Genomic DNA, 15,196 nt, shown 5'->3' on the forward strand with positions numbered 1-15,196 from the left:
TGACAAGTGTGTCAGTGTTTGTCCCCAGCGTACCTCCCCTCCCCTCCCTCCCCTCCCTCCCCTCAGTACCAGCGATGGCCAGTGCATCCTGGTGCTCCTGGTGGCAGGAGAAGAGCACATTGGGGCTGAGGTCTTTACAGGGGAACTGCTCCCACGGTGGCGTCAGGTCTTTCTGCTTGTCCACCCCTTCCACCTCCATGTCCAGTATCACATGGAACAGCTGGGGGTATTTCTCTGGAGAGTCGCATGCATCCAGCTCTGGTCTGGGTGGAGAGTGAGTGTGCATGAGAGAGACAGTAAAGACAGCAGGTGTGAGGAGGTGAGAGAGAGAGAGACTACAAAACAAAATATACCCTATATTAACTCATGATTTCAGTCGTTCAACCTTCATACCAGAGGAGTTGCTGCATCTCTTGTATTAAGGAATAACTGTAAAAGGATTGGGGCAGGGTTTTTCTGCTACACTCTACACTTTCAACATAGTAATCATACAGAAGAAAGGTGCTTACTTATTAAACTTTAACATGGTGGTTCCAGGAGCAATGAAGCCTGTGTGGAACTGGATCTGGAAGATCTGGGTGTTGGACACCTGACAAAAGAAAGAGAAAGAGGTTTTGATCATATCATATTGCATTGTATCGTAACGTATTGTATTACACTGTGTTGTATTGTATTCTATAGTATTGTGTAAAGAGCCAGAGCATATCCCTGTAATCAAATCTCTCATTCCCTGTAATCTAGTTTCCCATTGCATTAGCTAATTGCCTTAATTGTAAACACACCTGTTGTGGCAGACTAGGTGTTGATCCAATTAAGTGAAAATTGGATGTTGATCCACCGTCATTAAGTGTTAAATGTGTATACAAAGCCAACTGTTGGACGAAAACCTTGTATTTCTAAAAAGGAATTTAAAAAAAAAACTATATACACCAAATGCACAAAATATGAAATATTAGGGACATCTTACTGATATTGAGTTGTAGCTCCTTTTGCACAATCCACATCTCAATTGTTTCAAAGCATAAAAATCCCTCCCTGCTTCTCTTTATCAACAACTCCTCCTGTGTGATTGATATAGATTGATATAGATTTAATAAGGGAGCTCAAGAAGGGATAATGGCTATTAGCTGGATTCACCTTATCTGTGTACTCAATGAAAAGAGTAAGTGTCCCTATATTTTGTACATTCGGTGTATTTTTGAAATTATGAATGTGATTTGAATGGGTATCAGAGGTCCCAGGGTCATGAAATTTTAGCTCATTTTAAGCACAATATCTTTATCAAGAAGTGTAAAAATGGGACCCAGCCTGCCTGGCTGGCTGTCAGTAAAGCTCCAAGACAGGCCAGCTAGCATTCTGTAGAGAGGATTTACCCCTATGGGCCAATGTGGCAGGAATTATCACAGATGTCTTTGTGTCAATGTTGCGTTAACGTGTTAGATTGGCTCCTACACTATGGTGACAATACAAGGTTTAGTCAAGTTATTGAGGATATACTGTAAACCACTCACTGGGTTTACATGGCACCAGCATTCTAGGATGCTAGTTCCATTCACATGCTCTATGCCTTTTAGCCCCGAGACAGCAGGGGCTCTATGGATCGTATTGTCGGTCGGTCGATCTGTTCACCACTTTTGGTCACGTGGGTGAAAGTGTGCTGCTGGGAGTTAGATTGCAGACTCTGAATTGAGAGACCCGTGTTTGATTCCTGGCAGGAACGCTTCCACAAAATTGTCGCTGGGCTGTTAGACTCTTTGTCTTGTTTTCTGCTCTACTGCACTGATATTTGAATAAAAGCAGATTTGCTGGTCCAAGCAAACACAATTTTGGTCTGGTTGTGTAGTAACAAAACTTTATATTGTTGACCAAGTCCATAGATTATGAGGTTGAATCCCGATTTGTTGGACAAAACAAATCAGTGGCTAAAGTAACCCAAACCACCTCAAGATGACGCTGCAATTCATTTGCAAAACCATGGAGCAAATGCAAGTGCCACGGAGAATGGCGCTTGCACAGCAGGGTGAATGGTGTACTTTGACATGGAGTGATCCATTTCTGAGACGTTCTAAGTTGAACTTCTGAGTGTTTTTTTCCCCCCTATATCTGTTCTGTATATGCTATGTTGCATCAGAACCTTCAGTCAGCCACTTCTTGCCACTTCTTTCCTCCAGGGTTTGCATGGGTTTTGCATGCATAAATTGCAGTGACATCTTGAGGCTGTTTGAGCTATGGGTGGCAGTTCTACAGAATCAGCATGCCCACTTGGTCCGAAAACATTTCTGGTCCCACAGTTGCTGTTCTTTGATCTTGCTGTACAGGATACTTGAGCATTTTGTTATTGTTGGCTAGACCTGATAATCTGGAAACGGCCCCTAAGATGTTTGTGTATACTATCCAACTGATGTTGACTGTGAAACAGATTTTGTAGGATACAGTGTAGAGCAGCACATAAAGGAAGGTGCCTGGCGTACCTTGGCCTGCAGGCGTCCTCCGATGGTGGACCTCATGTGATAGACAGAAACCACCACATCCCCTTGGACACTCACACCCAGAGGGAACACCACCTTCCCCTCCTGGACCCTGTGCTCTCTGGGAGGAGATAGCAGGGGGGAGAGAGATGGGGAGAAGGATTGAGGGAGGATAGGGAGAGACAGATAGAGGGGACAATTGGGAGAGAGTAATTGAGGATGAAGAGAGAGAGAATAGGGGTGGAGAAAGAGGAGAAAGAAAGCATTAACTCAATGCATGTGTTTCTACTGATTCCTTGATCGTAGTTAATGCATGGAATGTGTTGTTTCCCGACGGAGGCTCATTCATTTCAAATAAGAGTATCTGTCACCACTACATCCTTCCACTGTAGATGCATTGCGCTGTGATGCAAGTGTTGCATGTTTATTCATTGATTATGCATGCAGAGACTAAACTGCATGTTGTCTTACCCCTTTCTTGCTAGCTCTCTTTTTTTACTTCAGCAGTGAATCGTAGTTGCTATGAAAATGTATGTTAATAACTACGCTTGATCAGTTTCATCTCAATAAGAGCGTGTGTCGATATCCGGCCCGTACCTCATCCTCTCGTACTCCTGTGCGGTGGTGAAGATCTTGGTTTCTCCGATGAGGACGTCGCAGAAGGGCCGGCAGCCGCTGCGCTGTTTGTTGAAGCAGGGGACCGGGCTTATGGTGAGGGCCTTGATCACCAAGGGCTTGGAGTGCGGTAGACTGGGCTTCTCTGACACCATGCTACACACATAGCCTATGTACCTGCATGGGAACAAGGGAAGGAGACGTCATACTAGCGTCTTTCATGTCCTGTCTATCTCTCACACTGCATTGTGCTCACATCATGAAAGCCGTCGGTGTTGTTTATTTCACATCATAAAAACAACACCAATGGCTATATCAAGCCAACATAAACAGTGAGAATTGTTCAAACCCCATCAGGCAAAGAGCACTTCACTAGGTTAGAGTGACGCATCACACAGTTTCCCGCTGATGTAATATTTGTTGTGATGAGAACGGGTGGAAATTTAACTTTGAGCACTGCCCAGGCAGGTGTTTTGAATGCCATTTCCATAATTTCTCAATTAACCTGCCCTCAAATTCTGGCTCATGAGGGCAATTATGTACTGGCGTTGACTGAAAAATACTACAGCTACAGGCTGGCATGGTAATAAAATGTCCATGCTTGGACGAACGCCAGCTCTACAGCCTAAGATCCTTGTTGAGGCTGAGGGGGCTGAGGGCTGTTGGCCACGCTGACTGATTGGCTGCTACATGTTTCTGACTCGTCTTTAGTATCACCGCTAATGGCAGATGGGCTGAAGTTATGACAAGTGCAATAAATCTACATGCCATGTTGGAGAGGTTAGCTGACGGAAAATACAAGAGGGAGGGCGGAGGATGGAAATGAAACACGGCTAGGGTTGAAAGTCATTCATCATCTGAACGTGTTGCTAGCCTCATCGAATCAGTGTTTCCCCCAGAAACTTTTCTTGGCAGTGGGGAAAGGCCAAATCTGCATAGAATATGTAATGCTGAAACTCTCTGGTTGATACGTATGAAATTCTTATGTGCAGGGTGGCAGCTCCTGTAGTCAGGGCAACCAACCCATTCTATGCATACACACACACACACACAAACACACACACACACACGCACACACACACACACACAAACACACACACACAAAATACTGACTCAGCAAGTTTGACCATAATTTTTCTGTTATGGTCCTCTCCACTCCTCCGTTCATATCTTATCAAACTTCTATCCCACTCTCTCTCTCTCTCTCCATCTATGCCTGATTTTTTTTGTTCTTCTCTTATCTCTTCTGTGCTCTTGCTACCCTCCACTCTCCCATTTACAAAAAAAATATTTTCATGGCATTTCTGCTTAACTAGATAGTATAAAATGGCGAATAACAGCAGGGGAAACACAGAAAAAAGGAAGATGTGTGGGAGGAGGTGCGAAAAAGGTCTCAAGCCACATGTAAGCCTTAGTGGGCTACGCAACCAGGATGCCAGCCTCCACTCCTCTCTTTCTCTCTCTCTCTCACTTCCTTTTTCTCTTTCTCATTCTCTGTCACACTCTCTCACACACACATGTTCGAACCTGCGGTGTGAGGGCCAGAGGCCAGAACCTGGTCTCTTGGCGCTGAGCAACTGCATGGCGGGAACTGGGTTGTTGAAGAGGTGGCAGAAGCAGAACATGGCACAGACCAAAACGCCCGAGGGAGCACGGCCGTCCTGAAAACACAGAAGAAGCGAGACATTGAGTCATTTCCTCTTTTTGACATGCTGGGAGATGATATTTCAAAACCCCAAAACCATACATTTCTGGTCTTATCTGCCATGCACTTAACCTCCGCTCCCATTGTTCATTGGCCAGCTACACTACAAGACTGTGGTAGTGCTGGTCGACCCATATGTGTAAATAGATAATGTACATCCACTGCATAAAGTAAGTCCCAGTTTTTGGTTGCTACATTACAGGCACTGTAACTCCAACTCCAATGTACCAAGGCAATGGAGAAACTGGGTAGAGATACTTCAATAATAACTTATACAGTGGCTCCCCTCTGTGTGCAGCTACTCACAGTTTAAAGAATGAATTCCTGATCAACTGGTTCTAAAAGATTAAAGAACTATCTGCTGTCATGCATGAATGTGCACAAACAGGCAGCTCCTAAATATAAGTGCGGAGCTTTTTGTTCAGTGAATGTATCCACTGTTATAAATACACTCAATAGAAGTTCATTTGAGGTTACAGGGAGAAGGAAAGCGTATCAAATGATTTCTAGGAAAGGCAAAGGCATTCTCGCAAATTGAAGCAGCAACAATCCAGTTTTAAGAAAAGCACTGTTTGGTGGAGATTATGCGAGGGGGAGCGCTTTGCCAAGCTACAACCAAACCGCAGTGACTTGGCAATAACATTCACCACATGCCAGAGTACAGTACTGCTGGCAAAGAATTAGAATAGACAGAATGGACAATTCCACCGAACACTTCAGTGGTGGTTGTATTACACAGCATTTCAACATTTCATTCTCCATGAAGAATTGCTCATGCCCATGACAACATTATCAACGTTTATGGCAGTGTGTTTACTGATCACAGAAACCCAAGTAAGAGAATCAGGAATTCACCAGAAAGTGTCTCCTCTTTCCACTCTAATTCTGTGACCATTGTACGACAACATGAGTCACATGCCACCCTCAGCACAGTTTAATTGAATAACCTATAATCCAAAGCCAACATGCAGGGCTGTAATGCTACTCTCTTCTACTTTGTCATGGACATTCAGTTCTCCTTTGAATACAAGGAGCATCTGTGTCCGCTAAGCACCAGCAGAGGCAGAGAGAAACAGGCGAGATGGAAACTAAAGCTGAACAGAAAACAATGGGAGCCGCTTGAAAAACTTCCAAGCTGTGTTTCACTTGGAAACAAGGCGAGCCAACCCACCAACACCCAGGGGTGGCAACAGAGAGAGGAGAGGGAGAGCAGGGAAGTAGAAAGGGGACTAAAAAGTTTGATTCAATTCCCTTGATTAAATTCCTTGTCTGTGTGCCATTGATACAGTTGCAGCCTTCTTTTGATAAGGATTCTTTTGGAAAATCATCCTCCTTGTGAATTTGCTCTTCATGCAGGGAGAAAGCAGACAATCATGAAGCACATGTCATTTCTGAAACGAGAAAAACTAACTGCCAGTGCAGTAAAATTATTTAGTAAATTTAGCTTGATAATTGTCAATACAAGATAAAACAAAACAACTCTTTTTTGCAGTGACTGTTTTCTAATAAATCAGGCTTGGTTATTTCATTGTAGATATTGAACTGCTTCAATACAATCTCACCACACTGCCTCTTAAGCTCCTTGACAGTGCAAACCACTTTTCCCAAGGAGGTACAAGTAGAGATTTTCAGGATCAGGGTTGACTCAAAGTGTGTCAATAAAAGCTCTCTTCGTTTATTTGATGCAGCAGCCAAGCTGACAAATCATCTACGTTGACAAGAAGATGTACAAATGAATCACTGTACAGTAAAGTACTTTGGGGGGGGAATTGAGGGACATGGATACTGAGTGTGTTGGTCCTATTTGGCTCTGCAGTGCAGCATATCTCAAAGGCTGTGCCGGAGCTGGAAAGTGGGTCGTGGGACAATTAAAACAGGTCCCCCAAAAAATGCCTTTCCATGTCACTGCAGTGCATGGTGAGCTGAAGAAAGCACTGTAGGGCACTGGGTTAGCAGTCTAAAAGCATAGAATGGCCTACAAAATGAATCAGTCTTGGAAACATGGCAGTAGTCCAATCCACCAGAATTGATGAAAAGAAAATGGAGGCCGGAGATGAGTGTGATGAAGGTGTGTGAGCGTCTTCTTACCGAGCAGGTGATGACACACACATTCTTGGGATTCTGTTTGAGCCAATTGTGCATGTTTTTACACACAGCAAACAGGTTGTGGAGGCTGGGAGCCTGGCGAGACGGCCAATTACACTCTGAAACCTGGAAAAATGGAGGGGTGGGGGGTGGGGTGGGGGGGGTAGTGCAGGAAATGAGAGAGATGAGAGAGAGAGAGGAAAAGCGAGAGGGACAGCGAAGGGATAGAGAAACAGACACAGACAGAGAGAGAGAGAGGGCAGTAAAGGGGGAGAGAACAAAAGAGGCAGAAAAGGGGAGAGGGAGGGATAGAGAGGAAAGAGAGACATAAGAGAGGCAGGGAGAACAAAGACAGAGAAGAAAGAAAGACAGAGGGAAAAGAAAGAAAAATCCATAAAAGCAGGAGGGGAGGAGAAAAGAGAGGGGGAGGTTAGCAACGGTGCAGCAGCAGCAGCAGAGCAACACAACACACCAGTTACCATGATGAGTCATCTGCTAGAAATACAATGACTTCCCCAGACAGACAGGGGGCCATCTTGGCCGTGTTGACTCCACAGCTTGACTCCACAGCTTCCTTGGATGTATCTGCCTGAGAGCAGCAATCTGCTGTCTATGGAGAACCCACTTGTGCCTCCACTTGAATCTCAATCCAGCTGTGCAACAGTGGTGAATGAAATGAGCCAAGCAGCTCAAGCTGAGGACAGTCACAACCATAAAACTTGAAGAAGATGGGATAAATAGGGCAATTCAATTCAAATAAACTTTTTCAATGGTACTTTGGCTGGCTGGTGTGCGTAAATATGTAATCCACGAGTTTGTCTTTTTTAAATTTTTTTGTCTCCATCTTTGGTGCTCAGTGTTTATTGCTGTGGTGTTTCTGCAATGCACCTCAATGAATCAATCCAGTATGACGTCTTTTTCCTTGGATTTTCTGTTGATGGAGTTTGAGTTTCTGTAGGTGAAACTCTTTTCTTTCTTTCTTTCTGTCTGTTCAGCCATGGTGGCCATCACTGCGCATGCTAAATACCCAGTTCTTCTATTTATTCCACACTGACTGCTGTTCCTGCTGCCAGAAGCATAAAACGCATCACTTCACGTGTCAGAGGATTTTTCCTCGGAAAGACCTACTATTTATTTATACAAAAATGTCACAGAGTATTACTACTAAGATGCTACTGCAGAGTGTTTGACAAAATTGTCATGAAACCGCGCCCTGGATTAGAGTGTGACACTCTGAAAGGCTGCTGTGGTACCATGGGATTATCTGGCTAAACATTGCAGTGGCAGCTGTGTGGAGCAGAACTTTGTGAGTCTCTGCGGTTGTGATTTCAGAGGGAGGCTGAGCCATTTAATGACAGGAGAGAGGTGAGCGATGACCGTTAGGCTTGATGAGGGAGAGCTGATTAAAGGTTTCACTCCGGGTGTTGCGCTGCCTTACGGGCCAAATATAGTGATGGGCCCCGATTTAAACACAGGCAGACCACAAGTAGTCAGGTAACAGTAAACCAGATTCTAGCAGGGACTTGGTCTACTCCCAGTACTGTTTCCTGCTCATTCACCTCCCTTTATGGTTCAACCCACTAGCGCTCTGGTGTGAAATCTTCTCTATGGCTTGTCATTATTTTGTTACTTTATTATAATCTATTGTAATGTTATTATAATAATTAAATATTCTGTGTTGACATTCATTATTTCATTGTTCTATTTGAATTTATTACAATGTTATTAAAACTAAATATTCTGCTTTGCCATTCATTATTTTATTACTTTATTGGTATTCAGAGTCTTTTCTCTTCATTTACAATCCTTTTTATTCTATTTTATATTTCATTTTACAAATTATTTCAAACTGTTTAAGCCTGTTTTTGCTTTGCTTTACTCCACTGTGGACTACTTAGTATATAGCGCCACTCATTTTCATAGTATTTGGATTGACATTATTGTGCCTGTCAGTAATGACAAATAAAATAGTATGCTTTTGATTCTTGTGTCAAGGTAATCAGAAAAGGCTTATATGGAGATGTAGAGTAAGGCCAATTTAAATAAATCCCTACATCTTGCACTAGTTCTGCAACATTTCCCAACAATTTCTCTGGCCAATGCATTATTACTTTTCAGGGAGTGAAATGTAGCAACCAGTGACAATCACGTAAAAAGTGCCACATCTATAATGATGTCATCTGTATCTTCATGAGCTGCTCTCACCCGGTTGGAGAATTTGGCGCCGCGGTAGTTGCGCTGCGATAGGTTGAAGACAGTGTAGTGGTCGGCATGGCGACTGTCCAGGAAGGAGCGGATGTCCTCCACATGGTTCTGGTAGCCAATCTGCACCGACTCCGCTGGGTAGGTCATAACTGAAAGAATGAAAAATATATATATATATATGTATTATATATTGCAGCTGCTGGATATAAACCATGAGCCTCCAAAATGAGCATGCATTTGGAAATTGGAAAATGTGTTTTGAAGGGTTTCATGTGCTGTGGTGTCACCGGTACAGATGTTAATGTACAGAATATACATGCTAGGCTTGGCTCTGACATTATACTGAGTGAGTCCACATTCAGTGGTGAGGGTCAATGGTTACACACAATGCATGATGGGATAGAAGCCCTCAGGTAACGACTGGCCAACTGACTATGTCCTCTATAAAGGACACACTGCTGCACTCAATTGTTTCTGTTTGAGCATGGATGGACAGCAAGTAGTTTGAGAAAGAGGGAGAGAGAGAGAGAGAAAAAGCTGTGAGTGCATGCCGGTCTATCCATCTGTGTGTGTGAGTGTGTGTGTGTGTGAGTGTGTGTGTGTGTGTGAGTGTGTGTGTGCACTCACTTTAGTCTTAGAGTCACACATGAACACACTCTCATTCCATTATAATAGGTAGATAAAATGCCATTTAACCCTCTCATTTAGAGTGTGGTGTGTTGGGAGTTTATAAATTAGTTTGTTAGAATTTATTTTTGTCTTGGACCTTGTGGACCAGTCAGAATGAGTTTAGCCAGCAGGTTAGATCTTGCACAGGTGTGATCCATCGTTTAAATTAAGTATTCTCACTACACACAGACACACACACACACATACACACAAGGTACATGAGGTGCAGTGTCATCTGTATTTACCTATGATTCGTGATGTGATGTAGGCAATGTCCAGCTCCCCTTTTGTGTACCTGTAACACAGAGATTAAACTTTAGACACACATTTGATTTTTGAAGACATTTGTTTTTCCACATTTCTGTATTATTAGAAAGAACACAGAGCAATAAGATGACAAGCAAGTTTATGACCAGATTCAACAACATCACAAGTACAAAGAATGTGACTTAGTCTACTGACACCCCAACACATTTTCACATAATTTTCCAAAATCACACTGCATACTTCATTGTTCATTGTTATGTCAGATTACAGAGTATAAGAGGAAGCACGTATTAAATTAAGCATTCAGTAGGGAGGGTCAAGGGAAACCCATCCATGAATAATATCAAGTGATTAACGGGGAAATCAATACATGAATTGTCCTGCACCCGAAAAGTTGTTCTCTCTCTCTACTGTCAGTGTTGTATCTGGTGCATACATTAGCCATTAGATCAGAGTTAACAGGTGTTAGACTAGAAGCTTCCATGTGTCTACCTGTGGGAAAGTCATTTTTTCATGCTCACAGGACGAGACTGAACTGTCCATGATCAAAGGAATACCATATGTGAATTCTTAATTTGAGCCGCACTCGCCTTTCATTACTAAATTTATCTGTTCCATATGGAGCTGATTTTACTGGGAGAGCAGCTGCAGTGGGAACACACACAGATGTGCCGTCGCCCCACCAGAAGTCACACTTCTTACATGCTTGCTGCACTGCTGCTGTACTATACCTCCTCCACAAGGAACAGATTGAAAAAAAAATTACTGCAGTGCCTATGAAATATAGGTGCAGGGTGGGATTGGGGGGGGTGGCAGAATCCTCTTCAATCCACTACACATAGCTCAATTTTTCATAATTTTCATGACTGAAATATTTGGTGCTCGATCTGAATATACAGCAGAAGGTTTTTAGCCAGCAGCAGCCTTTGTACCATGTGGATTGTATTGGCCACTGTCAAGGCAAAACACATTAGTAGGCTAATGTGTATCAAATCGAGTTGACTTGTTGCCTGCTGTGCAAATCCCCCTAGTCAAGCCAATCTAGGCCAGCCATCTCTCTGTGTGGTCATGGATGAGTGCCATATGGCCCTGATGCAATCCTAGACCTGCTTATGTAATGCAGTGGTGCACAACTAGCATGCTTTGGAGTGAGATCAGGTGCGCCTTGGGATTTTTCTTCAAATATGAATAAAATGAACATCAAACAAAGTGGTAAATGTCCAAGCGAATGCATTTTTTTTTAACAGCTATTTGGATATTATGAATCCCCTACTTACATGATTATAAAAGGATTCACATGACATTTCTAAAACACTCAGTGACTCATTAAATTTCAGTGTTGTGTGGCACGGTTTTGAAAAGGTTGAGAACGACTGATTTAACAGACAAACAACCTCAGTTAAAGCCATCAGAGAGAAGTGGGAGGATCAGGGGGGCGAAAAGTGGGAGGAGCCATCAGTCGTGACTAAGTCCTCCATAATGAAGTAATTGGGCCACAGTTCAGGGTTCTATTTGGGTCCAACGCTGTGTTGTGATCCCAGTGTGAAAAGCTGACTGAGGGTTACGCACAGTCACATAAAAGGTGTTTCTGAGCAAATGCATGTGATTGGACAGTATATATTATTCATACCATTTTATTATGCAATTTGTCTTTGCCACAGAAACGTCGTCCACAATATGTGGACAAAATCAGAGATGTGGGGTTTCTACAGCACACTGACAATATGTAAATCTGTGGTTTTACCGGGGTTTTACAGTTCCCTGCGAGTTGGCTGTGCACAGCTATTTCAGGAAGGAAGCAGGTCAGGTGTCAGGTTTAAATGGTTATGGCCAATGGCTGTGGAGTATGCAAATGAGCAGCCTCCCTGACCTCTTGAGGATAGAGTTGCAGCCAATTAAAATGTACTGCAAGGTGTGGTAGATAGAAACGGAGGGGAAGGACACAACCGGAAAGAAGGGCAAGGCTGACACTGGACAAGGACACTCCCCGCTAATGGCAACGTTACACATGTTTTCTGTTCCTTCCTATGGAAATCGGCCAGTTAATGTTGTCCACCTCCAGTATGATGGATATGATGTAGTTTGACTACATCAATTTATTTTTTTATTATATATATATTTTTTTATTATTAATTTAGCAGTATTACTCTGCTTTGTCTATGGGAAGCCCTTAAACTAACTTGATTCTATCATTATTATTATTATTAGTAGTAGTAGTAGTAGTAGTAGTAGTAGTAGTAGTAGTAGTAGTAGTAGTAGTAGTATTAGTATTAGTATTATTATTATACTGGGTTTTCCATTGTCTAGGCCTAAATGCTGTTTCAGAGGCTTTCCCATCCTGACAGGTATACAGTTTTGGAGGACTAAATACTTACTATAAGCGCATATACTAAATAAAAACTACAATTATTGTAATTTTTGGGCATGGAAATGGTCAAATAGACAAGATATAGACAAGCTATTGAAAATCAGCAGAAAATATCCTGCAATGCGACAAGAACAGTTGAAAAAAACATAATATTAGGCATATGAGCATGACAGTTAGCAGAGCAGGAACCAATCACATGTACGTGGGCAAATATCTGGGTCTCAAATTTAATTTTTGCTCCTAGTTCTACTTCGTCTTTGAATGGAGGATGGATGATTGGGGACTTTGTGATTGCTAAACTGCATGGCCCATCTCTGTCACTGTATCTCGACAAACAGAATAATGTATGGAGGAAAGTGACAGAGGTTGTTGCTGGTCTCCCTGGTGTGTAACATGCTAACGTCAGCTCTAGAAGGCTACCACTAGCTTGCTAGCCTACCTTTCAAGACATATGATAATGGATTTAATTTGGGCATAATCACATGAATAAAAAAACATACACACACACACACACACACACACACACACACAAACACATGTAGATACCCACAAGCACCACCACAGTGCCTGATGTTTATGTTTCCTATTGGCAAGTAAACATCAGGACCATGAAAGGCATTTTAGGGCAGATTACATCAGCAGAGAGGTGCTCTAAAAGAGTCTCCTGTGACTATGCACCACACACACACACACACACACCCACACACACACACACACACACACACACACACACAGTGTAAGTAGGTTAGATCCCGATGGATATTGCATTTGAGTTCTCTACATTCTCCCTTCCCCATAATGACTATATTTTACAGCCTTTGTCTTTTTTTAACATGATTTTTAAAGCATGTCAGCTTCATTACAGATAATTAAAGAGTGACAGCCAGGATACGGGAGAGAGAAGATGACTTGCAAAAAAAACCCATGGTATCAGAAGTACAATATGTGGACCTCAGACCACTGACCTACCAAGAACTTCTTTCGTTCTTAACAAAGTGCTGTGTAAGGAAAACCACAATGCTTCTGATTCATCCTGAGTCATTTCCTCGGTATCCTCTTGACTGTGTCTTGTCTGAATCATCCCAATTCAGTGGGACTCACTTAACTAACCCTAATGCTGTGATTCATACATTTTGACCCCAGGAAGCTGAGCGGAGAACAATGGCTTTATGGCTTGGAGAGAGAGAGAGAGTGAGAGTGAGAGAGAGAGAGAGAGAGAGAGAGCAAAAGAAGCGAGGTTGACAGAGAAAGGGGAGTGGAGAGAAAATGAAACTGGAAACAAATGAGTAAGAGAAACAAAAAAAAAATGAAACCAAGAGTGCGAGAGAGGTCGGACGAAACCAAAACAACAGTGAGAAAGAAAGAGCCGGGTGGAAAGGAGAGAGAGAGATGAATGTGTGTCTGCTGGGTTGGGTGGGTGGGTGGGTGGGGGGGCAGTCTGGGTGAAGACCAAGGACACTGTGCCTTTCACAAAAACCAGAACAGCCATCCAGACTCCATCGCGGGCCTTGTGTTTCTCACAGACAGAGGGACACACTGTTGAGTGCCGTTGCCAGATTGGTTTCCCTGCAAATTTCTCTTCAGTCAGGTAAACAAACAAGCGAGCTGTTTTAAATAATTCAGCTCCAGCCCTTTGCCTTGAATACAGATGAGACAGAAGCAGAAAGGAACAAATCGAGTTTACTAAGAGTGTATAAAGAGGGCCTGGTTAACAACTGCGCACAAAGGGGTATTGCCTTATACCGAGCGCACTCAAGGGAATATTTACTAATGCATTCCCACAGCTGCGGTCAATAAAATGGGCCGGCCCACTTCGGTTTAAGAAGTCACACACGGCCTGTCTGCTGCAGAAACCCTGTTTACTCCAACAAGTCAGGAAGTTAGGAACCTTTTATCTGTGATCATCAATGGTTTGGCTTTGTCGCTGCTTGAGGGGAGGCAGAGTCAGCTGTTTATTGCGAGGAAAGAGAGACTTCTGCACGACACTGATGATGATACTGAGCCGTTCCTGTGGTCTGCCACAGTTGTTAATGCGAACAGCTCCCTCCCACAGAAAGTCACGACTCTGCGATAATCTGTAATCCCATCAACATGCACACCCTGGAACCGCTCTGTAGACAAGCTAGATGATAAATGGATAGGCTGGACTAATGAGATTGTTTTATTCTATGAGGACTATAAACCAGAAAATATAACTTCATGCTCAGAGTATCACTCAGGGATTCTCACGGTCAGTTTTTACTGAACTGTGTCACATTACTTTATGCCTCTACCATTCCTTTCTGAGCCCTTCAGCTGGTTACCACGGTAGCTGTAGCATGCCCCCCCCCCGCCTTCCCCACCCACCCACTCATACACACACATAAACACACACGTATATAAACACACAAACACACACCACCACACACAGCGCCCCAGTGAAATGAATCCTTCTGTATCAGCAGTGCGCTGGCTATTTGGCACAATGAACTGCCATGAATAATTCAGCCAGGAGAGGAGAGATAGACAGAAAACAGAGGAGAGGAGGAAAGGTGGAGCCGAGATGAGAGGCGAGCCCGGGCCGAAAACACGAGGGAACGACGGGATAGGAGAGTGGGAGTTTGCCAAGATATGAGCAGAGAGGAGAGGAGGGAGAAGAGAGGAATAATCATGATCAAACTTGCTGAGTCAATAGTGGGAGGAGGCGTGTGTGTGTGTGTGTGTGTGTGTGTGTGCATGTACTTGTGTATGTGTGTGTGTGTGTGTCTGTGTGTGTGTGTGTGTTTCTGACAATACAGAGGCCCCTTTGTGCCGTCCTGTGCAGACGCCTGTGCA

General features: G+C 43.3%; 1 protein-coding gene across 1 annotated transcript in view; it reads right to left on the bottom strand.

Annotated features, from left to right (window-relative positions):
• The window catches only part of dnajc6 (DnaJ (Hsp40) homolog, subfamily C, member 6), a 33,920-nt gene that overhangs the window by 8,746 nt on the left and 9,978 nt on the right, over positions 1-15,196 (bottom strand). The window contains exons 3-10 of the mRNA XM_071542672.1: positions 9,993-10,042; positions 9,079-9,227; positions 6,877-6,999; positions 4,611-4,744; positions 3,066-3,260; positions 2,472-2,589; positions 510-589; positions 70-263 (exon numbers count right to left, since the gene is read on the bottom strand). Of these exons, the coding sequence (XP_071398773.1) occupies positions 70-263; positions 510-589; positions 2,472-2,589; positions 3,066-3,260; positions 4,611-4,744; positions 6,877-6,999; positions 9,079-9,227; positions 9,993-10,042 (1,043 nt within the window). The remainder of the gene's footprint in view (positions 1-69; positions 264-509; positions 590-2,471; positions 2,590-3,065; positions 3,261-4,610; positions 4,745-6,876; positions 7,000-9,078; positions 9,228-9,992; positions 10,043-15,196) is intronic.

Source organism: Centroberyx affinis, unplaced genomic scaffold (assembly GCF_046629955.1).
Source record: "Centroberyx affinis isolate AG114_WGS23_722 - 3 ecotype Tasmania unplaced genomic scaffold, CSIRO-AGI_Caff_v1 ptg004149l_1, whole genome shotgun sequence".
In the NCBI taxonomy this organism is placed as follows: domain Eukaryota; kingdom Metazoa; phylum Chordata; class Actinopteri; order Beryciformes; family Berycidae; genus Centroberyx; species Centroberyx affinis.